The sequence below is a fragment of the Mustelus asterias genome, chromosome 1 (genome assembly GCF_964213995.1).
Source record: "Mustelus asterias chromosome 1, sMusAst1.hap1.1, whole genome shotgun sequence".
In the NCBI taxonomy this organism is placed as follows: domain Eukaryota; kingdom Metazoa; phylum Chordata; class Chondrichthyes; order Carcharhiniformes; family Triakidae; genus Mustelus; species Mustelus asterias.
Genome location: NC_135801.1, coordinates 358841 through 384365, shown reverse-complemented (window position 1 = coordinate 384365; position 25525 = coordinate 358841). Strand labels below are relative to the sequence as shown.

The 25525-nt window shown below is 42.6% G+C and overlaps 1 protein-coding gene across 2 annotated transcripts in view; it reads right to left on the bottom strand.

Moving 5' to 3' along the window:
• Positions 1 to 1723: 1723 nt before the first annotated feature.
• Positions 1724 to 25525, bottom strand: part of wdr32 (WD repeat domain 32) — a 70905-nt gene continuing 47103 nt past the window's right edge. For both annotated transcript variants that reach the window (XM_078201943.1, XM_078201994.1), the window contains 3 exons: positions 15992 to 16108; positions 9360 to 9505; positions 1724 to 3067 (listed from right to left, as the gene is read on the bottom strand). In XM_078201943.1, coding sequence (XP_078058069.1) covers positions 2699 to 3067; positions 9360 to 9505; positions 15992 to 16108 — 632 coding nt within the window. In that variant the 3' untranslated portion in view covers positions 1724 to 2698. The remainder of the gene's footprint in view (positions 3068 to 9359; positions 9506 to 15991; positions 16109 to 25525) is intronic.

Genomic DNA, 25525 nt, shown 5'->3' with positions numbered 1-25525 from the left:
CTTCGTCAACCGTTTTTGTCACTTCCTCAAAAAACTCCACCAAATCTGTAAGGCACAACCTCCCTCTTACAAAACCATGCTGTCTGTCACTAATGAAATTGTTCCGTTCTAAATGCGCATACATCCTGTCTCTAAGAATCCTCTCCAACAACTTCCCTACCACGGACGTCAAGCTCACTGGCCTATAATTACCCGGGTTATCCCTGCTACCCGTCTTAAATAACGGTACCACATTTGCTATCCTCCAATCCCAGGGACCTCACCTGTGTCCAATGAAGAGACAAAGATTTCCGTCAGAGGCCCAGCATTACATCTCTCATATCCCTGAGCAGTCTAGGATAGATGCCATCAGGCCCTGGGGATTTGTCAGTTTTAATGTTACCTAAAAAACCTAACACTTCCTCCCTTGTAATGGAGATTCTCTCTAACGGGTCAACACCTCCCTCTGAGACACTCCCAGTCAACAAGTCCCTCTCCTTTGCATCATGAATACTTTGCATCGGTATTCACAAAGTATTCATTTAGGATCTCCCCTATTCCCTTGGGTTCAAAGCATAATTCCCCTCCTTTGTCCCAGAGAGGTCCGACCTTTTCCCTGACAACTCTTTTGTTCCTAACATACTGAATATCTGTAATAGGAACTGTTTTGTCGGGAATCTGAAAATAAACACACCACCCCACCTCTGCAACATGCAAAAACATTCATTCACCTGAAAACATCCCATTGAAGCAAAGGTATTCTTCTTAACCAGCCCCTTACAATCAAAGAATACTTGCTTTCATGATGGTTCAATTGATTCAGAGATGGCTGATAAGTCCAATGAACTATCTGCAGACTGCCACGTGTGATAAATGGTACTTGAAGGTTGTGTAGATTAGTTGATTGGACATTTGAATACTTCCTCCAATATCTCATTCACCTCTGCATGTTTCTGACAAAGTCTCCAATGTGTTCTGTGCCTTTGGAAATTAGCCTTCTCCATTTTGGTTGGTCACAAACCAGGGTTGCCTAAGAATTAGTGGGTCTGTTTGATCTCTCCAGAGATAGTTTTGAGAACATGCCTATGGAGTTCCCACTGCCCTCCTGGAAGCCTTCTACCATGACCAAGTTGTGAGATCAGTTGCTTTGGTGATCTGGTGTTAGGCGTCCAAATGACACTGCACCCAGTCGAGCTGGTTTGGAGTGATTAGTGCCACAATGCTAGGTTAAGTTAGCTTGGGAGAGGAAGCCTTACTTGCAACTAAAGTTGGAGGATCTGGCGAAGGCACTACTGGTGATACTTCTCCAAAGTTTTGAGGTGCCTAATGTCAGCCATCCAAGTCGCTGAAGTACATAAGAGCATGAGATCACGGCTGTCCAGCAAATCATGACTTTAGTCTCAGGTTTGAGATCATGGTTCTCAAATTTTCTATCCCTCTGTCAGCCAAAGGTTGAGCTGGCATATTAGAGACAATTATGAATTTTGTCATTTATGTCTGCCTTCACCAAGAGAAAGCTCTCAATATGTGGAAAATGGTCTACATTTTCCAGGATCTCACCATTAATTTTAATTGAGGGGCTGTGGGAGCTGATTAGATGAGGACCTGAGTTTTCCTCAGAATTCAATGTGACCTAATTAACATCTGACCATGCAAATTACTAGTGCTGCATTTCTACTCTTCAAAATCACTTTTTTTTAATTCAAAAAACTGAATAATTTTAAAAATGTTAGTGCAAAAGATACCCATTAGTGAATCATATATTCATTGTAAGCAGGGAATTTAGTACAAATAACAGTAGACTATATTCTATTTACTTTCCTCAAACTTGAAGTGTCAAAACAGTAAAATTGTAAATGGCCAAGTTATGTCATTAGAAAATACTTTTTGGGGTATTATATGTGCTATAATTACATTGTCAGTACACTAGTTGAGAATTACAATTCAGTGTTTTAAATACAGCATTATTTACTTACAGTGATAGCACTGGTTTATGCAATTTGCTTTATATACACCACAAATTCATTAACGTTCAAATGTTGGAATAACAATTTAGTGCTAAAGTAAAATTTAAATGTGATGTAATCTGTATCAGTTTACTAATATTCAGTAGCCATATGAATTTTATATCAGTATATTAGATGCATGCACCCTTTGGGTGTCCAATACAATATTTGATAAAGTTTAATTTTCACATCAATCACAATGTACATTTGCATCTGAACTTAAATAATTTACTTTCACTGTTACACTAAATATTTATTAAAAAGTTAATTAATATTTGTTAATATTGCATTTCAACAAAAACAGAAGCTTAAAGTAACAAGGTCAAACTTAATGCTTCTTCTGAATGGAACAGTGCTTTTCTTCAACTCATCTGATTTTTCACCACCTGAACGGCATTAAGGTATGTACAAAAGCAAGCTAACAGATATAATATCTAACTGTTGATATAATTTAACATTACTATACGTGCAACTGATTTATAGCTGCAGGTAAAGAACATTCTTTATAAGCAGCAAAATGCAGAAAAGAAAGAGCTTCGGCATTTGTAGATGTACACATTGAGAATTACTCGTTTATTGTATTGCACTGAAAACCATGTTGAATTTGGATTTGAATCCTGACATAGCTTATACATTAATTTTGATCTGCTTTAATTGTTAAACAATTTGCTTTTGTTTGGTGTTCAACACTTCTTGCATGTAATTCAGGTCACTTAGAATTTTGGCTGGTACAGGTAAACTTGTCCACTAAGGCACCCAGAGGCAAGCTGACAATGAGTTGGTGAAAACTTGGTTGTAAGCACAACATCACTATGAGAGTAAATAGTTCTGATTTCCTGCAGTGCGGTGGCTTCTCTGGGTAAGCAATCACACAGTTCATTACACTGGCTGTCAAAACCCAACAAGCGGATTCCATAGCCAAAAGGAGAACAAATCAGTCGGCCATCTGGACTGAAGCAAAGTTCTTTAATGTAACCACGACCCACATTAGCTTCTTCAATGTAGTGCGTGAGGCAAAGGGAGCAACGAGGAGAGGATGCCCGCACTGGAGGTCCATCTTGGAATTCATAAATGCAAGTCCACTAGTGAAAACAAAAACATGAGACATTACTGACCTCTTCCATGGCATTGCAGCCTCTTTCAAGAGTTCAAAAAGGTACTTTATAAAGTGTTGCTCCGATAGGAAACTACTAAATGATATTGTTGCCTGACAAATATTCAATTAATCGTGTTACAATTGAGATTTAAGATTGTTGTGTTTTGGCATGTCTGAGGTAAAATGTAGGAGATCATGTGATCTGTTCTGAAGTCTGCTGAACAACAAGTCAGCATTCTAACAGTGAATAGACCGAGTCTACAATACTCGCCGGGACTTTGGAATGTCAGATTACAAACAGTTGTGCTTTAAATTGTCCATTTAGCTCCAAGATGAAAGAGTTGGGCTCTCAAGGATATCTAATCAACATCTTTACCTGAACACAAGGTCCATGTGATGCACATTGCCAAGATGACGGGCTTGAGATTAGAAGGAAAGCTTCTGTATTCTATTAGGTTACTGATTCCCCTAAAATATTACTGAACATCAGAGACAGCTTTGTATGCTCAGATCCAGAGAGAGAACAGCTTCAGGCCGAAAATCTCCATGGTTCAATGTGCTGGAACATGGGTGGAAGCTCGTGCAATTGTAAGGACCAAAATCATGAGGAAGGGTTAAAGCAAAGCTGAAAGGCTTGCCTGGCATGTGCTAGAGAGGGGATCTCCACGAATACATTCACCGTGAATGACAGTTCTGGGATTAGAAGTTATCAGGTGGAGAAAAGAACAGAAGTAAACTCTCGGTCATTAAGAATAATTTTGCACTGAGTTTAGGAGAAATGGACGTCTACTTAAAGGATTGTGCAACATGCACCTATGAACTGTGGTTTTTCAGTTGTGCTAACGGGGGTGGGGTAGTTCAATTCTGTTGCACAGAAAAATGATGTTGCACAGAGATTTTAAGACTTGTGTTACAGTAGACATTTCAGTATGTGGAAACTTTCATGTCTTTATTTCTTTTCAGAAACTATCAGTCTATACAGGGATCATAATAGTTATACACCTTTAACAAAGAACATTTCTCCACACAGTTAAGCAGTTCACAATCCATAGGAATAGTGGGAACATTCAGTAGCAAACTAAAATAGGGTGTGTGAGATTTATTAAAATATAGTAATTTAATAGACAAGTCAGCTAACAAGTGAATACCACCACCAAAGAAATAGGTAGCCCAGCAGAAAACCAAAGATTTTTCATGCTTTAATGCTTTTTTAAACTTCCAACATAGTATGTTAAAATCTTGAAACAAAGATGATCGCTTCATTATGTCAACCCTTCCCTAATTATATTCAAAATTAATTTACCGTTCATTATCTCCATATGTAAAGACCTTTACACCATGAACAGTTATGGTTCAGTTTAACCAATGTAGTTTTTTAAAAAAATGGTATTTTATAATCAGAAGAGTCCTTTCAATTTCTAAAACACCCGGGGTTTCGATGAAAAACATGCTGGTAGAACGTCGACAATCTGCACGTTTATAGTGCCAGGTTTGTCAGGCTGTACTAAACTACGGAAGAGATTTGTTTCCCAAACCCCCATCATGCTCAAGAAAGTGGGCAACATAATAGCTTGTTATTTTGTTTGACCATGCAAAATAGTCAAAATGCTCAGGATGAGAGCTCCATCGCTCCACATTTTCAAAGGGTTCCAGAACGCCAAGAACTCCCACCATTTTTTCTACTTAAGCAGCTTTTCTGTATGCAAGCTTCGCACCTGCGTTTACATAGAACATAGAAACAATACAGCACAAACAGGCCCTTCGGCCCACAAGTTGTGCCGGTCATGTCCCTACCTACCTAGGCCTATATGTAGGCTTACCTATAACCCTCAATCCTATTAAGTCCCATGTACTCATCCAGAAGTCTCTTAAAAGACCCTATCGACTTTGCCTCCACCACCACTGACGGCAGCCGATTCCACTCACCCACCACCCTCAGTTAAAAACTTACCCCTGACATCTCCTCTGTACCTAAAACCTGTGTCCCCCTTAGCAGCCATTTCAGCCCCGGGAAAAAGCCTCCGAGAATCCACCCGATCTATACCTCTCAACATCTTGTACACCTCTATCAGTTCACCTCTCATCCTTTGTCTCTCCAAGGAGAAAAGACTGAGCTCCCTCAACCTATCCTCATAACGCATGCCAACCAATCCAGGCAACATCCTTGTAAATCTTCTCTGCACCCTTTCTATCATTTCCACATCCCTCCTGTAATGAGGCGACCAGAATTGGGCACAGTACTCCAAGTGGGGTCTGACGAGGGTCTTATATAGCTGCATCATTATCTCCCGACTCCTAAACTCAATCCCTCGATTGATGAAGGCCAGCACACCATACACCTTCTTAACCACCTCCTCCACCTGCGGGGCCAATTTAAGAGTCCTATGGACCCGGACCCCAAGGTCCTTCTGATCCTCTACACTGCTAAGAGTCTTACCCTTGATATTACACTCCTTCATCCCATTTGACCTGCCAAAATGGACCACTACACATTTATCCGGGTTGAAGTCCATCTGCCACTTCTCCGCCCAGTCTTGCATCCCATCTATGTCACGCTGCAGCTTCTGACATCCCTCCAACCTATCCACAACACCACCAACCTTCGTGTCGTTGGCAAACTTGCCAATCCATCCCTCCACTTCCTCATCCAGGTCATTTATGAAAGTGACAAACCAGATTTGTTTCCAGCAGCTACCTAAATTTCCTTACACACAAGCTACCTAATCGAGCTTCAGCCTCACAGCCAGCTCTATGCTCTGCTTGTAGAGTATTATTTATTCACATCCACCTAGCCCATTAAGTCTCTGTGTGGCACGTGTGAAAATTTTCTATTCCAACTTCTCTCAGTTAATTTCTTTTTTCCGGGTGGCGAGCAAGTGCACGTCCATAGTCCTCGTCGCCAGTTTCTCATGTATTGGAGACATGATGCGCAGGGCTGACTTTGTTTAAAATTGGAGCCGGCTATCCGCTTCATCCTGGATCACAATATCTTCACCTTCAACAACCAGTTCTTCATCCAGACACACGGAACAGCCATGGGGACAAAATTCGCACCTCAATATGCCAACATCTTCATGCACAGGTTCGAACAAGACTTCTTCACCGCACAGGACCTTCAACCGATGCTATACACTAGATACATCGATGACATTTTCTTCCTTTGGAGTCATGGTGAGCAATCACTGAAACAACTATATGATGACATCAACAAGTTCCATCCCACCATCAGACTCACCATGGACTACTCTCCGGAATCGGTTGCATTCTTGGACACACGCATCTCCATTAAGGATGGTCACCTCAGCACCTCACTGTACTGCAAGCCCACGGATAACCTCATGATGCTCCACTTCTCCAGCTTCCACCCTAAACACGTAAAAGAAGCCATCCCCTACGGACAAGCCCTCCGAATACACAGGATCTGCTTGGATGAGGAGGATCGCAACAGACACCTCCAGACGCTGACAGATGCCCTCATAAGAACAGGATATGGCGCTCAACTCATCGATCAACAGTTCCGACGCGCCACAGCGAAAAACCGCATCGACCTCCTCAGAAGACAAACACGGGACACGGTGGACAGAGTGCCCTTCGTCGTCCAGTACTTCCCCGGAGCGGAGAAGCTACGGCATCTCCTCCGGAGCCTTCAACATGTCATTGATGAAGACGAACATCTCGCCAAGGCCATCCCCACACCTCCACTTCTTGCCTTCAAACAACCACGCAACCTCAAACAGACCATTGTCCGCAGCAAACTACCCAGCCTTCAGGAGAACAGTGACCACAACACCACACAACCCTGCCACAGCAACCTCTGCAAGACGTGCCGGATCATCAACACGGATGCCATCATCTCACGTGAGAACACCATCTACCAGGTACATGGTACCTACTCTTGCAACTCGGCCAACGTTGTCTACCTGATACGCTGCAAGAAAGGATGTCCCGAGGCATGGTACATTGGGGAAACCATGCAGACGCTACGACAACGGATGAATGAACACCGCTCGACAATCACCAGGCAAGACTGTTCTCTTCCTGTGGGGGAGCACTTCAGCAGTCACGGGCATTCAGCCTTGGATCTTCAGGTAAGTGTTCTCCAAGGCGGCCTTCACGACACACGACAGCGCAGAGTCACTGAGCAGAAACTGATAGCCAAGTTCCGCACACATGAGGACGGTCTAAACCGGGATGTTGGATTTATGTCACATTATCAGTAACCCCCACAGCTTGACTCCTGGACTTGCACAATTTCACAAGCTGTACTGTCTGGAGACAATACACATCTCTTTAACCTGTGTTGAATGCTCCCTCCACCCACATTGTCTGTACATTTAAGACCTGGCTGGCTGTAGAGATTTGCATTCTAATCAGTATTCTGTAATTTGATTTCTGTGTCTGTGCCCTGTTTGAGGGAACAGAGACCACTCCATCTGACGAAGGAGCATTGCTCCGAAAGCTTATGGTATTTGCTACCAAATAAACCTGTTGGACTTTAACCTGGTGTTGTGAGACTTCTTACTTTGTTTAAAATTAACAGAGCTTTATTAATGGCTTGGGTGCTCTTCCATGGCTGCTTCTTTTCTGTTTCCCACGCAAGTTCTGTTACATAATTTCTGGTGCATACGTTAATTCAGCATAGCTCTAGTAAACTAATAAGAACAAATGCATAACAGTTCTGGGGCAGTTCTTGCTGTCTAGGGAGACGCCAAAAGGCAGAAGAACACCTACACTGCTCAGCACTTGAAATGCACGTCTTTTTGGTTATATAAAAACTTCTATGATACACTGCTACCAGTCTGTTCCTTGCGTCATGCTAGGAAGCTGCTAAGAAAAGAAAGAAGTTTGATTGTGGTCCATCATGGAATTCCACTGTCAAACTTTTCAAGTTTTGTACTAGACATTCTCAGTTCAGCATCACTACATGCAGACTTTGCATCTCCTACAATCCAAAGTGTACCTTTACATCAGAAAACCTCTTTACTGGAAACTGAAATTTCATTTGTTGGTTTTCCTTCTTTTTAATGGAAAATGGACTGAAAGATACTTGATCTGGTTGAAACACAACTTTAAGCCAACACATTGCTGTGTGTTACAGAAATAAACCAATGATCAAAATTGTTTTCAAAGCGGGAACAAATAGTTTTCTATTTTCCTTAGATGGTAAAAAATGTCAGAACTTTGCTGACTCCCTATGCTCTAAAGCTACCTAATCCATGTTTATGTTATTGGCTGTTAAATCAATCACATCTACTCAGTCTCCAGTGTTAGAGAAGTTTCTCTCTCTCTCGAAGTTTAGCTGTCAATCAGAAGGGCTCCAGGTTGAGCCTAGAATTGTGGGCAACTAACATGCCACTCATTATTATCAATCAGGAAAAAATAAAAATCATAGAATCATAAGATGGGTACAACACAGGGAGAAGTCACTGGCAAATTGAGTCTGCACCAGCTCTTTCAAAGAGCAATCTGGTTAATCCTTTAGCTAAAGGAACCCTGAGCAAATGTTTCCATATTAAACTTTGATTGGCATCAGGGGTTTACACTGTGACTCTTTTTTAAAAGAAAGTGCTCCTTTTCTGACTTTTTGCTGGAGGTAAGATTGCACTGGGAGTGATTGCCCACCAGTTATATGCTTAGTTGGTGATTATTTCTATGCTCCAACCTATCCCTGGCCTTCCATTCTGCCCCACCCTCTTCCCAATTATATAATTCATTACTTTTCTATCTGTCTTCAGTTCTGTAGATGGGTCATATGGACTCAAAACGTTAACTGCTTCCCTCTCCACAGAGCTGCCAGACCCGCTGAATTTATCCAACATTTTCTGTGTTATTTCAGATTTCCAGCTTCTGCATGCAATATTTTGATTTTATTATTTATGTAAGCCTTAATAGTGAGCCTTGGCACCTTTTTCAATTTCGGAAGACACCACAGCCAAGTTCAATTCATTTTCATCAGTCATCTACTTACATCTATGGACGGCAAAAAAGCAGCAGCATTCTTGGACAATTTCCCCTCCCACCAAGAGGCAGAGGCAGATTGCAGCATGTCCACAGAATCAGGTAGCTGCACATACTAAAGATCAAAGCTTTATCTTCCTGGCCCATTATGGCTCAGCAACTTACTAGACAAACTTGCTAAACCAGCAGGAGGAGATACTGAGAATGTGTGTCATGATTTGAAACTCAGAAAGAAGCACTCAGCCAGTACCCAACTGATCGTGTACCTCACATTGAAACAAACGTCTTAAAAAGTTCAAATCTTATTTTAAACTACTCACCTCTTGGTCATCAGTGTTGCTTGTGCATCTAATTAATGTAGCCCAGCCTTTGGGGTGAAGTTGTAGTGAAGTAATACAATTCCCTCGATCTCTTTCGGCAGGAATCTCTGGTGTTAAAACTTCAAGACTATTTCTTGGAAATCCAGCTGCAAGATTTAATAATTTTGAAGCTTTGTGATAGTGTCTATCAGACATTATGTAAATTTCTATGGTGAATATAAGTTTAAAGCTTATTTATCAGTGTCACAAGTAGGTTTACATTAACATTGCAATGAAGTTACTATGAAAATCCCCTAGTCGCCACACTCTGGCGCCTGTTCAGGTATACCGAGGGAGAATTTAGCATGATCAATGCACCTAACCAGCACGTCTTTCGGACGATGGGAGGAAACCGGAGCACCCGGAGGAAACCCACGCAGACACGGGGAGAACTTGCAGACTCCACACAGACAGTGGCCCAAGCCGGGAATTGAACCCGGGTCCCTGGCATTGTGAGGCAGCAATGCTAATCACTGTGCCACCATGCGGCCCCATGTAAAGTACATTTGGGTAAGTTTACAAAATCAGGAATCTGCAGATTACTTTTGGAAAGAGAGACATGGTGTCACACTTTTCATCTTGCACTCATTAGGAAAAAGGCAAGAATGCCAAATTTCAAACAATCCCAACAATTCATATTACAGGAAAGAGGTCACGGGTGATGCTGATTGGTTGGCAAGTCCTCTGATTGCCATGAAGAAAGCAACAGGGAATGAAAGGCTCCTCAGACTGATTCAGGAAAGATACAAGGCTTGAATGCATTTCTGTTGTTCGCAGAGTAAAAGTCCCTTTGTAAATGCTGTTACGATGCCAGGTACGTCAGTTGTACATCCCAATGATAGGCTGGTTTGCAATAGGCCAAGTACAGAAAGCCCAAACAAAACATCTATTGTTAGATGTGATTCCACAGAAAATCCTAAGAGCACAAAGAGCCACACTAACAACAAATTTGAGATAATCAGGGAGATGGGAACCTATGTAAGGAGTCCAAGAAGGAGGGAGCAAGGACAAAATGTGGGGAGAAGGTTCCAATTACCATCAAAAATCAGGAAAAAAGTTAAAAGGAAGGAGAACTCAGGAGATGTTATGAATGGAAGTGTTAGAATTCTAAAAGGTACAGAAACTAGCATAAGGGAACTTCATCTGAATGCTCGTAGTATTCGAAACAAGGTAAATGAGTTGACAGCACAAATCATTGCAAATGAGGATGATTTGATGGCCATTACAGAGACATGGTTGCAGGGTGGTCACGACTGGGAGTTGAATATCCAGGGGTATCAAACTGTTCGGAGAGACCGACAGGAAGATAAGGGAGGTGGTGTAGCTCTGATATTTAAAGATGACATCAGGGCGGTAGTGAGAGAAGAAGATATAGGTTGTATGGAAAAAAAGATTGAAACCATTTGGGTGGAAATTAGAAATAGTAAAGAGAAAAAGTCATTGATAGGCGTAGTCTATAGGCCACCAAATAATATCATGGTGGGGCAAGAAATAAACAAAGAAATAAATAACTGATCCATGTAAAAATGGTACAGCAATTATCATGGGGGATTTTAATCTACATATCAATTGGTCAAACCAGGTCGGTCAAGGCAGCCTTGAGGAGGAATTCATAGAATGTATCCGCGATAGCTTCCTTGAACAGAATGTAATGGAACCGACAAGGGAGCAAGCTATCCTAGATCTGGTCCTGTGTAATGAGACCGGAATAATTAATGATCTTACAGTTAGGGATCCTCTCAGAAGCGATCACAGTATGGTTGAATTTAAAATACAGATGGAGCGTGAGAAGGTAAAATCCAATACCAGTGTCTTGTGCTTAAACAAAGGAGACTACAAAGGGATGAGGGAGGAGTTGGCAAAGGTAGACTGGGAGCAAAAACTTTATGGTGGGACAATTGAGGAACAGTGGAGGACTTTCAAAGTGATCTTTCACAGTGCTCAGCAAAAGTATACACCAGTGATAAGGAAGGACTGTAGAAAAAGAGATAATCAGCCATGGATATCTAAGGAAATAAAGGAGGGTATCAAATTGAAAGAAAATGCATACAAAGTGGCAAAGATTAGTGGGAACCTAGGAGTGGGAAATCTTTAAAGGTCAGCAGAAAACCACGAAAAAATCTATAAAGAAAAGTAAGATGGATTATCAAAGAACAAAACAGCACAGGAAACAGGCCCTTCGGCCCTCCAAGCCTGTGCCGCTCCTTGGTCCAACTAGACCAATCGTTTGTATCCCTCCATTCCCAGGCTGCTCATGTGACTATCCAGGTAAGTCTTAAACGATGTCAGCGTGCCTGCCTCCACCACCCTACTTGGCAGCGCATTCCAGGCCCCCACCACCCTCTGTGTAAAAAACGTCCCTCTGATGTCTGAGTTATACTTCGCCCCTCTCAGCTTGAGCCCGTGACCCCTCGTGATCGTCACCTCCGACCTGGGAAAAAGCTTCCCATTGTTCACCCTATCTATACCCTTCATAATCTTGTATACCTCTATTAGATCTCCCCTCATTCTCCGTCTTTCCAAGGAGAACAACCCCAGTCTACCCAATCTCTCCTCATATCAGAGTAAACTAGCTCAGAATATAAAAACAGATAGCAAATGTTTCTACAGATATATAAAACAAAAATGAGTGGCTAAAGTAAACGTTGGTCCTTTAGAGGATGAGAAGGGAGATGTAATAACTGGAAATGAGAAAATGGCTGAGGCATTGAACAGCTATTTTGTGTCGGTCTTCACAGTGGAAGACACAAATAACATGCCAAAAATTGATGACAGGAAGGCTATGGCAGGTGAGAATCTAGAAACTATCATTATCACGAAATAGGTAGTGTTGGGCAACTTAATGGGGCTAAAGGTAGACAAGTCTCCTGGTCCTGATGGAATGCATCTCAGGGTACTAAAAGAGATGACGGGGGAAATAGCAAATGCATTAGTGGTAATTTACCAAAATTTGCTGAACTCTGGGGTGGTTCCCGCAGATTGGAAAACAGCAAATGTGACACCACTGTTTAAAAGAGGAGGCAGACAAAAGGCAGGTAACTATAGGCCGGTTAGCTTAACTTCTGTAGTAGGGAAAATGCTTGAATCTATCATCAAGGAAGAAATAGCGAGACATCTGGATATAAATTGTCCCACTGGTAAGATGCAGCATGGGTTCATGAAGGGAAGGTCATGTTCGACTAATTTGGTGGAATTCTTTGAGAACATTACATGTGCAGTGGACAATGGGGAACCTGTGGATGTGGTGTATCTGGATTTCCAGAAGGCATTTGACAAGGTGCCGCACCAAAGACTGCTACATAAGATAAAGGTGCACAGTGTTACGGGTAATGTATTAGCATGGATAAAGGATTGGTTAACTAACAGAAAGCAAAGAGTAGGGGTAAATGGGTGTTTTTCTGGTTGGCGATCAGTGACGAGTGGTGTGCCTCAGGGATCAGCGTTGGGACCGCAATTGTTTACGATTTACATCGATGATTTGGAGTTGGGGACCAAGTGCAGTGTGTCAAAATTCGCAGATGACACTAAGATTAGAGGCAGAGCAAAGTGTGCAGACGATATTGAAAGTCTGCAAAGGGATATAGATCATCTAAGTGAGTGGGCGAGGGTCTGGCAGATAGAGTACAATGTTGGTAAATGTGAGGTCATCCATTTTGGCAGGAATAACAGCAAAATGGACTATTATTTAAATGGTAAAAAATTGTAGCACGTTGCTGTGCAGAGGGACCTGGGTGTCCTTGTGCAGGAATCACAAGGAGATGGTTTGCAGCTGCAGCAGGTAATTAAGGCAAATGGAATTTTGTCCTTCATTGTTAGAGGGATGGAGTTTAAAAACAGCGAGGTTATGTTGCAGCTGTATAAGGTGCTGGTGAGGCCACACCTGGAGTACTGTGTACAGTTTTGGTCTCACTTGAGAAAGGATATACTGGCACTGAAGGGGGTGCAGAGGAGATTCACTAGGTTGATTCCGGAGTTGAGAGGGTTGGCTTATGAGGAGGGACTGAGTAGACTGGGGCTACACTCATTAGAATTCAGAAGAATGAGGGGAGATCTTATAGAAACATATAGGATTATGAAGGAATAGATAAGATAGAAGCAGGGAAGTTGTTTCCACTGGAGGGTGAAACTAGAACGAGGAGCCATAGCCTCAAAATAAGAGGAAGCAGATTTAGGACTGAGTTGAGGAGGAACTTCTTCACACAAAGAGTTGTGAATCTGTGGAATTCTCTGCCCATTGAAGCAGTTGAGGCTACCTCATTGAATGTTTTTAAGGCAAGGATAGGTAAATTTTTGAACAGTAAAGGAATTAAGGGTTATGGTGAGTGGGCGGGTAAGTGGAGCTGAGTCCACAAAAAAATCAGCCATGATCTTATTGAATGGCGGAGCAGGCTTGAGGGGCCAGATGGCTACTCCTGCTCCTAGTTCTTATGTTCTAAGCTCGTAACATAGCTCATTTATGCTTACTGTAAGTGACATACATTCATATGCAGGAACCCGTTTTCTGCAAACAAAATGAATAGATTTCAGCCTTGTCCTGTTTTGGAATTATCTAGGAGCATGGGGAGTCAAGTTCTCTGGTGTTCACATGGCAATGCTTTGGTCAATCAGAGTCAACCAATCAATCAGCACTCCGTTTTTCCTATGTTATAAACTGTCGTGAACATTTGAAATTTGGCATGCTTGCATTTGTCCTAATGAGTGCAAGATAAAAAGCTTTGGCAACACATCTCTCTGTTTATAACCTAACATTCTGAACATTTATCCAGGGCTTTGGAGGCTCAGTCTATCTACTGCTAGCACAGAGCCTGCTGCCATTGCCTCCAAGTGTACACACCTTGCACCTTTCTACCCAGTAAAACAATTTAGGCCCCCTTTAATCTCCAACAATCAAACCACCTAGACTTGCCGTCAGGCAGACTTCAGAACAGAACACCTGACTCACACCCCCCCCCCCCCCCCCCCCTCACGTTAAGTTGAAGACAGTCTCAAAAACTCTTAATTGTGACACAAAGACCTACCTTCAGGCAGAGCACATACCATAGCATAATGTTAAATACAACCCCCAGTGTTTATTTAGAGCTTTAGAATTAAACTTCCGGTAGTTCAGAAAGTTCCAAAATATATTGCATCACTTCCTGCTTATGCAAGTAATCAAAATCTGCATCAGAAAGGACCCATTGCAAGCTCTAATTCAGAAAAATTATACCAAGAGACAAGGAGTGAAGTACAATGTAATATTCCATTTTAGCTCTTCTATGCTGCTGTATTTCTACACTTTGGCTTTGAATAGCAAAGCAGATTAAATACAGCAAGTTAGCCTCATCATGTGTCTGCCAGCTCTTATGCACTTGCCTTCATTTTGTCCTTCAAGTATTTGTATAATTCCTTTTTGAAAGTTATTGAATCTCCTTCCACCCGACCTTTTAGCAGCCTGGTCCAGATCACAATAACTATCTGCATAATATTTTTTCCCCTCTTCTCCCCTCTGGTTATTTGGCAAATTATCTTAAATTTGTGTCCCACTAAAGCATCCCACAGTCTAAATCTATCTGATTCACTCCCTGTATCAAGAATAATTCACCTCTCTCCCTTCAATTAGTTTTAGATACAGCATCAATATTTTACATACATACAAACCGCAAGTAATAAATCATCTAATTAAAAATATGAAACATTTATAAATACCGCAGGCTCAAATCTGCATTCAAGTGAAACAAGCTAGTTTACAATACAACTAGAAAAGATTGACAAATAATGGCTTTTTTCTCCCAATTCGACCATCCCTTCTCCCCGGTGCTGAGTTGTGTTCAGACTCCACAGATACCAGCCAAAATAGGGACATCTCACTGAACTGCAGAGTTAAATGGTGAGTCTAAGCAGGCTATTTGATCAGGGAATCTGATGCTCGCCTAATGCTTCTGAACATAAACTTCCTAGTTGAACTTACTGGATAGCAATGTGGGATAGGAAACTTGGCCAATTTCCCTCTCTTGCCCACGCTGCCTAACTTCAGAAGCCAACTGTGCAATCCTTCTCATCATCTTGATAAAGCTAGTACCCAAATGGTTCAATTCTATAATCACAGTTTCTTTTTGCTATATTTGAAGAGTGTCATATTCAGTAGAAATTAGAAACAGCACAGGGACATTATATTTTAGACAAAACCTTCATAAATTTTTATATCACTATTAAGGCATCACGCCACTTTTAAAACGTGCAAACTGTTGCTTAAGTGGTACTTCAGAGTACTTGCCACTCATCAGCCCAAGCCTGAATATTGTTCAAATCTTGCTGCAGATGGACACTGACTGATTCAGGATTTGAAGAGTCACAAATGGTCACCATCATTGGCAAACATCCCCACTTCTGACCTTGCTACTTGTTTTAGTATCGTTTGTTATTCTTTATATTGATAGCAATGGATCTACATTAGTTTTGCCTTTTTTATACTTCAATGTCTCATATCTTTAATTAAAGAAATTAAATTGAGTTTTATTTAGCATGTAAAAGAACTGAACAAAATATCTATTTATAAAGGGAAAGACTGACATTTAAAATCACTCCAATACACTGTTCCTATTATACACCATTACCTTCTCTCTCAGTCCGTGCACAAGATTGTGATGGATTTTTTTCAGAGTGACGGATTGTACCTATTTGATGATTTTGTGATCGTAAGCCAGGCAAGCTGCAAGAAGATGTGGTTAAATCTAGAAAAATAAAACAAGTACAGGTAATATTTTAAAAGTTCAAAACTACCACCAAATTTGTAAAATAAATATGATGTGGAGATGCCGGCACTGGAATGGGGTGGGCGCACTAAGAAGTCTCACAACACCAGGTTAAAGTCCTACAGTTTATTTGGAATCATGGGCTTTCGGAGTGCTGCTCCTTCATCAGGTGAATGACTTGATGAAATTATAATTTTGCTGGATTATGTATATGCAAAGCAAAGGACTACAGCAGCACTTTGCAAATTATTTTCCAACGTGACCCACCATCCCCACCCCCCATAATTCACAACCACCTTCTCAAGGTCGATTAGTGATGGGCAAAGGCTGGCCTTGCCAGCATTGCGCACACCCCAAGAATGGATACACATATTAATACTTGAAAATCAACAATCCCATGTACCAGCAAAAACAGCAATAAAGAAGCTTTGTACCATTTGGTAAATAACTTTTAAACTTAGCACATTATAGATAAACAGATAATCATATATTCTTTGAAATAAAAATCTGTGCTTTAAGGTCCTTAGAAAATTTTTTCATCTTTTCATCTAGGTTTCAATGAACCTAGATGAAAAGGTGGGAGATTTTAACTTCCCCTATATTGATTGGGACTCACTTAGTGCTAGGGGCATGGATGGGGCAGAGTTTGTAAGGAGCATTGAGGAGGGCTTCTTGAAACAGTATGTAAATAGTCCAACAAAGGAAGGGGCCATACTGGACCTAGCATTGGGGAATGAGCCCGGCCAGGTGGTCGATGTTTCAGTAGGGGAGCAGCTTGGGAACAGTGACCACAATTCAGTAAGCTTTAAGGTACTGATGGATAAAAAAAGTGTAGTCCTCAAGTTAAGATGCTAAATTGGGGGAAGGCTAATTACAACAATATAAGGCAGGAACTGAAGAACGTAGATTGGGGCAGATCTATCACCAGGATGATAGGGAGTGGGACAGCTTGATCTTGGTTTCAGATGAAGCTCGGCACAACATCGTGGGCCGAAGGGCCTGTTCCGTGCTGTACTGTTCTATGTTCTATGTTTGAGGGCAAATCCACATCTGGCATGTGGGAGGCTTTCAAGTGTAAGTTGATAGGGATTCAGGACCAGCACATTTCTGTAAGGATGAAGGATATGTATGGCAAGTTTTGGGAACCTTGGATAACGAGAGATATTGTGAGCCTAGTCAGAGAAAAAGGAAGCATTTGTCAAAGCTAGGAGGCTGGGAACACATGAAGCAAGTGTGGAATACAAGGAAAGCGTTTGATACGGTCCCCCATGGTCGGCTTATGATGAGGGAATACTATGTGCAGTTCTGGTCACCACATTATCAGAAGGATGTGCTCGCAGTGGACGGGGTGCAGAGGAGATTCACCAAGATGTTGCCTGGGATGGAACGTTTAAGTTATCAAGAGAGGTTGGATGGACTTGGGTTGTTTTCATTGAAGCAGAGAAGCCTGAGGCGCAACCTGATCGAGGTGTACAAGATTATGAGGGACATGGACAGAGTGGATAGGAAGCAGCTGTTCCTCTTAGTTGAAGGGTCAGTCACAAGGGAACACGAGTTCATGGCGGAAGTTTAGGGTACAAGGAAAACCTCTTTTACCCAGAGGGTGGTGACGGTCTGAATGCGCTGCCTGGGAGGGTGGTAGAGGCAGGTTGCCTCACATCCTTTAAATATACCTGAATGGGCACTTGGCACATCATAACATTCAAGGCTATGGGCCAAGTGCTGGAAAATGGGATTAGGTAGGTAGGTCAGGTGTTTCTCATGTGTCCGAGCAAACTCAATGGGCCGAAGTGTCTGTTTTGCACTGTGACCGGGGGGGGGGGTCAACAATCGTGTATATAATTACGTGTTACAGCTGTAGAAGAGGCGAGTTCAAAGTGGATAGACAGAAATATAATTTATACTTAAATGTTAAAAGCCTGGTCCAAGGAGTTGTTAAGATAGAATCTAAAGGTTGCCACTCAAGTGGATAGAGCTGTGAAGAAGGCTTATAGTGTGTTAGCTTTTATTAACAGGGGGTTGGAGTTTAAGAGCCGTGGGGTTATGCTGCAACTGTACAGGACCTTGGTGAGACCACGTTTGGAATATTGTGTGCAGTTCTGGTCACCTCACTATAAGAAGGATGTGGAAGCGCTGGAAAGAGTGCAGAGGAGACTTACCAGGATGCTGCCTGGTTTGGAGGGTAGGTCTTATGAGGAAAGCTTGAGGGAGCTAGGGCTGTTCTCTCTGGAGCGGAGGAGGCTGAGGGGAGACTTAATAGAGGTTTATAAAATGATGAAGGGGATAGATAGAGTGAACGTTCAAAGACTATTTCCTCGGGTGGATGGAGCTATTACAAGGGGGCATAACTATAGGGTTCATGGTGGGAGATATAGGAAGGATATCAGAGGTAGGGTTCTTTACGCAGAGGTTGGTTGGGGTGTGGAATGGACTGCCTGCTGTGATAGTGGAGCCAGACACTTTAGGCACATTTAAGCGGTTATTGGATAGGCACATGGAGCACACCAGGATGATAGGGAGTGGGATAGCTTGATCTTGGTTTCAGATAAAGCTCGGCACAACATCGTGGGCCGAAGGGCCTGTTCTGTGCTGTACTGTTCTATGTTCTATAATAACATCAATGGTTAAAAAAAATCCATAGCAGGGTTAAGTGGAAACTGTGGGTGAGAGTGAGGGGGAAAACAGCTCACAAAAAGCACAGAACCCCAGTCTCAAAGCTGCTGGTTTTAAGAAACCTCAGAACAAGTATGCTAAATGAAAGACTGTCCCAAATCTAAAGTTAACTCGTCCGTGGTAACTATTAGCTGGTTTTAAAACTGTGATACTGCGTGGCATGTTGTTTTGGGACAAGGAACATTTCTCAGAATTCAGCAACAAAGTGAGCCTGCGCACACCAGTGGGAGAGACTGCAGCCGGAGTGAGATTTCAGCCGGAGTGAGGGTATCGGGAATTTGGTGCTGACGGGAAAAAGGCACTCATCTTTGGGAGGAACAGAGAGGCGGACCTGTGAGGGAGACTCGAGGGCAAGTGAGAGGTAGAAGGAAATTGAACCATGCCATCATAGCCAGCAGATAAGTGATTGACTGGAAAATAATTTTTTTCTTTTTTCTCTTGGCATTGGAGTTGTTGTACATTACAATAGTGTTTCTGTGTAATTTCTGTGGTTTATGGTTTATAGTAACGGTTATATTCGGTAGTAACGAGGAGCAGGAAAGAAGGGCCCGAGAGAATGGGATACCCTTAGCTATAATAATGGGTACAGACACCCATGTAATCTCATGAAATTAACCCCATTCCCACTGGATCTTAAACAAAAATCTTTCAAAAGTTTAATTTAAAGAGGTAAGACATGACAGGAAAGCTCCAAGCCGTGGTTTGCTCCTCTTGCTCCATGTGGCAGGCTGGGGACAGTTCCAGTCCCCTGGGTCAGCATGTGTGCAGGAAGTGAGTCCAGCTACAGCTCTTGTAAGCTCAAATTTCAGAGCTGGCGCGGCAGTTGGAGACACTGTGGAGCATCCGCGAGTCAAGAGAGTATCGTGGATGAGGTGGTCGCACCACAGGCTCAGACTCTGCCGGCAAGGGAACGGGTGACCACCAGACAGAGCAAGAGAGATAAGCAGGTAGTGCAGGAATCTCCTGTGGCCATTCCCTTGCAAAACAGATCTACTGTTTTGGATACTGTTGAGGGGAATGACCTCTCAAGGGAAAGCAGCAACATCCAAACTCATTGCACCACGGTAGGTTCGGCTGCAGAAGGGAGGGGGAAAAACTATTGCCAGTGCAATAGTTGTAGGGGACTCAATTGTGAGGGGAATAGACAGGCCTTTCTGTGGCTGCAAATGAGATTCCAGCATGGTATGTTGCCTCCCTGGTGCTAGGGTGAAGGATGTCTCGGAGCGAGTACAAGACATTCTGGAGAGGGAGGGGGAACAGCCAGTGGTCGTGGTACACATTGGTACAAATGACATACGTAAAAAAAGGGATGAGGTCCGAAAAGCAAAATACAGTTAAGAAATAGGACCTCAAAAGTAGTGATCTCAGGATTACTACCGATGCCACGAACTGGTCAGAGTAGAAATGACAGGATATAGCAGATGAATATATGGCTGAAGTGATGGTGCCAGGGGGAGGGTTTCAGATTCCTGGGGCATTGGGACCGGTTCTGGCAGAGGTGGGACCTGTACAAATTGGACGGGTTACACCTGGGCAGGACTGGGACTGATGTTGGGTTGGGGAGGGTTTAAACTAATATGCCAGGGGGATGGGAACCTGTGTAGTCAGAGAAGGAAGGAGCAAGGACAAGAACAAAAGGTAGAAAAGGCAGAGAAACCAAGGACAAAATTTAAACGGGGCTAGAGAGAAAAATATTGGGAGTGAGACAAACAATGTTAAAAAGACAAGCTTAAAGGCTCTGTGTCTTAATGCACGGAGCATTTATAATAAAGTGGATGAACTAATCGTGCAGATAGATGTAAACGGGTACGATATGATTGGGATTACAAAGACATGGCTGCAGGGTGACCAGGGGTGAGAATTGAATGTCCCAGCGTATTCAGTATTTAGGAAGGGCAGGCATAAAGGACAAGGTGGTGGAGTGTCATTGTTGGTTAAAGAGGAAATTAACATAATAGTGAGAAAGGATATTAACTCTGACAACGTGGAGTCTGTATGGGTAGAGTTGAGAAATACCAAGGGGCAAAAAGCTTTAGTGGGTGTCATATATAGACCCCAAACTGCACTGGTGATGTTGGGAATGGCATTAAACACGAAATTAGTGATGCATGGTTATAAGGGAATATCGGTGATCATGGGTGATTTTAATCTGCATATAGATTGGGCAAATCAAATTAGCCACAATGCCATAGAAGAGGAATTCCTGGAGTGTAAACGGGATGGTTTTCTTGACCAATATGTGGAGGAACCAACTAGAGAGCAGGCCATCTTAGACTGGGCACTATATAATGAGAAGGGAATCATTGCCAATCTAGCTGTACGACACCCCTTGGGGATGACCGACCATAACATGATAGAATTTTTTGTCACGGTGGAGAGTGAAATAGTTGATTCGGAGATGAGGGTGCTGAATCTTAATAAAGGAAACTATGAGGATATGAGGTGTGAGTTGGCCTTGATAGATTGGGGAGTTACTTAAAGGGATGACAGTGGATAGCAATGGCAAACATTACAGGAACTGTTTATTCCTGTCTGGCACAAAAGCAAAATGGGTAAGAGGCCAATCCATGACATACAAAGGAAATTAGAGATAGTATCCGATCCAAGGAAGAAGCGTATGGATTGGTCAACACAAGTAATAGGTCTGAGGATTGAGAGCAGTTCAGAATTCAGCAAAGAAGGACCAAGGGATTGATTAAGAAGGGGAAAATACAGTACAAAGTAAGAGGTTAGAGGAGACAAATGTAAGTCCCCTACAGACAGAAACGGCGGGGGGGGGGGGGGGGGGGGGGATGTATAATAGGGGACAAAGAAATGGCTGAGCAACTGAATATATACTTTGGTTCTGTCTTCACAAAAGAGGACACAAATCAGATACCAGAAATGTTGGAGAATGCACGATTTAGTGAGAGGGAAGAACTGAGGGAGATCAATATTAGCAGAGAAATGGTGCTGGGAAAATTGATGGGATTGATGGTGGAAAAATCCACAGGGCCTGATAATCTACATCCCAGAGTACTTAAGGAAGTGGTTCCAGAAGTAGTGGATGCATTGGTGGTCATCTTCCAGGATTCTATAAACTCTGGACCAGTCCCTGCAGAATGGAGGTAGCTAATGTCACTTCAATATTCAAAAAGGGAGATAAAGAGAAATCAGGGAATTATAGACCAACAAGCTTAACTTCGGTAGTGGGGAAAATTCTCAAATGCATCATCAAGGACTTTACAGCAGACCATTTAAAAGCAGTAGCAGGATCAGACAGCCAGCATGGATTTACGAAGGGGAAATCATGCTTGACAAATCTGTTGGAATTCTTTGAAGATGCGACTAGTAAGCTTGACAAGGGGGAGCCAGTCCATGTGGTATATTTGAACTTTCACAAAGCGTTTGACAAAGTCCCACATAAGAGATTATCACACAAGATTAAAGCGCATGGGATTGGGAGAAGTTTATTGAGATGGATAAAAAACTGGTTGGCAGAGAGGAAACAAAGAGTAGGAATTAATGGATCCTTTTCAAATTGGCAGGCAGTAACTAGTGGGGTGCCACAGGGATCGGTGCTGGGTCCCCAGCTATTCACAATATATATTAATGATTTGGATGAGGGAACAAAATGTAACATCTCAAAGTTTGCAGATGATACCAAGTTGGGTGGGAGGGTGAACTGTGACGAGGATGCAGAGATCCTTCAGCGTGATCTGGACAGGTTGGGTGAGTGGGCAAATCAATGGCAGATGCAGTATAATTTGGATAGATGAAAGGTTATTCACTTTGGAAGCAAAAACAAGGAGGCAGATTACTACCCGAATGGTTGTAAATTGGGAGGGGGGAGTGTGCGGCGGGACCTGGGTGTCCTCGTGCACCAGTCGCAAAAAGTAAGCATGCAGGTGCATCCGGCAGTAAAGGCGGCAAATGGCATGTTGGCCTTCATTTTGAGAAGTTGAGTACATGAGCAGGGATGTGTTGTTGCAATTATACAGGGCCTTGGTGAGGCCACATCTAGAATATTGTGTGCAGTTTTGGTCTCCTTTTCTGAGAAAGGATGTTCTTGCTCTCGAGGGAGTGCAGCGAAGGCTTACCCGGCTGATGGTGGGACTGATGTATGAGGAGAGATTGAGTTGGTTAGGATTGTTTTCGCTGGAGTTCAGACGAATGAGGATCTCAGAGACGTATAAAATTCTAACAGGACTAGACAGGGTAAATTCAGGGAGGATATTCCCAAAGGTGGGGGAGTCCAGAACCAAGGGTCACAGTCTGAAGATTCAGGGTAGACCATTTAGGACGGAGGTGAGGAGACATTTCTTCACCCAAAGAGTGGTGAGCCTGTGGAATTCATTACCGCAGGATGTAGCTGATGCCAAAACATTGAATGTATTCAAGAGACGGCTGGATATAGCACTTAGAGCGAATGGGATCAAAGGTTCTGGGAGAAAGCAGGATTAGGCGATTGAGTTGGACGATCAGCCATGATCATAACGAATGGCAGAGCTCGAAGGGCCAAATGGCCTCCTCCTGCTGCTATCTTCTATGTAGACAGACGGGAATGGGGTTAACTTCATGAGATTGCATGGGTGTCTGTACCCATTATTGTAGCTAAAGGTATTGTTCTTTTGTATTGTAGTCTTTTTTGTTCTGTGTTCCTTTTTAAGTTAAAAAATATTCTTTTATGATTGATTGCAACAAGACCTTACATTTCCTCATTGGTTTGCATAACTTTCCTCATATTATACAAAATTGAAAATATACATCACGAAGAGCCTGTGTTCCAAGTTACCCATCTGGGTTTTGGGATACCCTCACATTTAACATTGGAGTGATTCTTGACAACGAGTTGAGTAGGCTGGGCCTGTACTCATTGGAGCATGGATGAATAAGATGCGACCATATTAAGACATATAAGGTTCTCAGCGGGCTTGACAGGGTAAATGCTGAGAGATTGTTTCCCTTCTGGGAGAGTCTAGGACCAGGGGTGTAATCTCAGAGTAAGGTTCGCCCATGTAAGACACAGATGAGAAGGAATTTCTTCTCTCAGAGGGTAGCGAATCTGTTGAATTCTTTAGCACAGAGGGCTGGGTCATTAAGTGTGATCATAACCAAGATAGACAGATTTTTTAATCAGTAAGGAAATCAAGGGTCATAGGCTTACGGTAAGAAAGTGGAGATGAGGGTTATCACATCAGATCAGTCAGTCATGATCTCATTGAATGATGGAGCAACTCGATGGACTGAATGGCCTAACTCTTTTGGTCTTATGATGTGCCCAATCTTGATAAGCGTGGCCATCTTGCCGCTGAAGCCTTCCTCCAGTGTTGCAGCCAGTGCAATGTACAATTTTCTTTCCCCTGTTCTGCCGTTCAAGATTTCTTTGGACCACAACCTGACACCTCTCCCCCTCCCCCACCGACCTTGCCACAATGGGTAGTTCTACCAGGAGCATGGAGGTTCCAACGGCATTGCTCAAGGAATCAAAGTGCGCAAGCCTCTCCATCACGGAGATGGTGATCCACAGAGGGCACCACTATCTGCCGATTTAAAGAACCTAAGCTGAGGTAGGTATTCTATGTCTACAATTTTAGTATTTTATATCATTGCAGAAACAGAGTTGGTCACTCCAATAAATTTAATTGCCTCTCCCAACTACCCAACTCTGCCAGGTGGGAGTACTTAAAATTGACCCCCAAAAACACAAACCATAATGTTCACATAGTCTTGCACCAATCTTCCCACTGAATTGTAACTCTAAACCAATTTAATTATCAAACCGTCACTCCGTCGATAAAGATGAATGCTCTTTCCATGTCGCATTACATTTTTGGCATTGGAATCTACCACATTGCATACATTGGGAGAATTCAAACCACTAGAATAGGATCTTATATCATACATTTCTAATTCTTCTGCTGTATGTCTTTCTCATGTGTGACTTGTATAGAGGGGTATGGTGCAGGTGTCGGGGTATGACATCAGCTGTACCAAAAAGGAAGCTCTAAGCCTCTTTCTTCTTCAGCAACAGGATATTTTAAATTTGAAGGATGGATAACGGTGTGTATGCACATATAAAAAAAACACAAACTATCTGCATGTCAGGTCTTATGTAATGGGTACATTATAAAATGAACTACAGTAATTCTTCACCTAACGTTGACTCATTCAATGTTGTTTTATTATAATGTTCCTGATAAAATAAGGAACATATATCCTTTTGATGTTGCAATGCTTACTGTGGCGTTGTTTGCCAAAGAGTTCCTGACCCATGATTTGCACATTTCAGGCTGAAGATCTGAAATTTATCTTGATAAATAAGCCCACATCGCAATGACAACCTCATCCTGTGGTTTTCTCTGCTTTGCTCTCCCTTGGCTGAGGAACAGCAACGAGACATGGACATTGTACTCTGCAATTTCCAGAGCCTTTTCATCTGCTGTTAACCTAAAGGACATCTAACATTCCTTGCCCAACTTACACCAGAGAAACCACCCAGTTCCCTGAACTCAGTGATCAGGATGACGTTTTGCTATTTCCCTTGCGCCATTGGGGTTGGTGCACCATTACCGCCACCGGGAAGTCCTCCAGATGCTCCTTTCCCCAAGTTTCTGTCCTACCAGCTTTTGCCATTGAAGTACTGGTATCTGCCACCAGTAAGAAGTTTAACAACACAAGGTTAAAGTCCAACAGGTTTATTTGGTCGCAAAAGCCACACAAGCTTTCGGAGCCTGAAGCCCC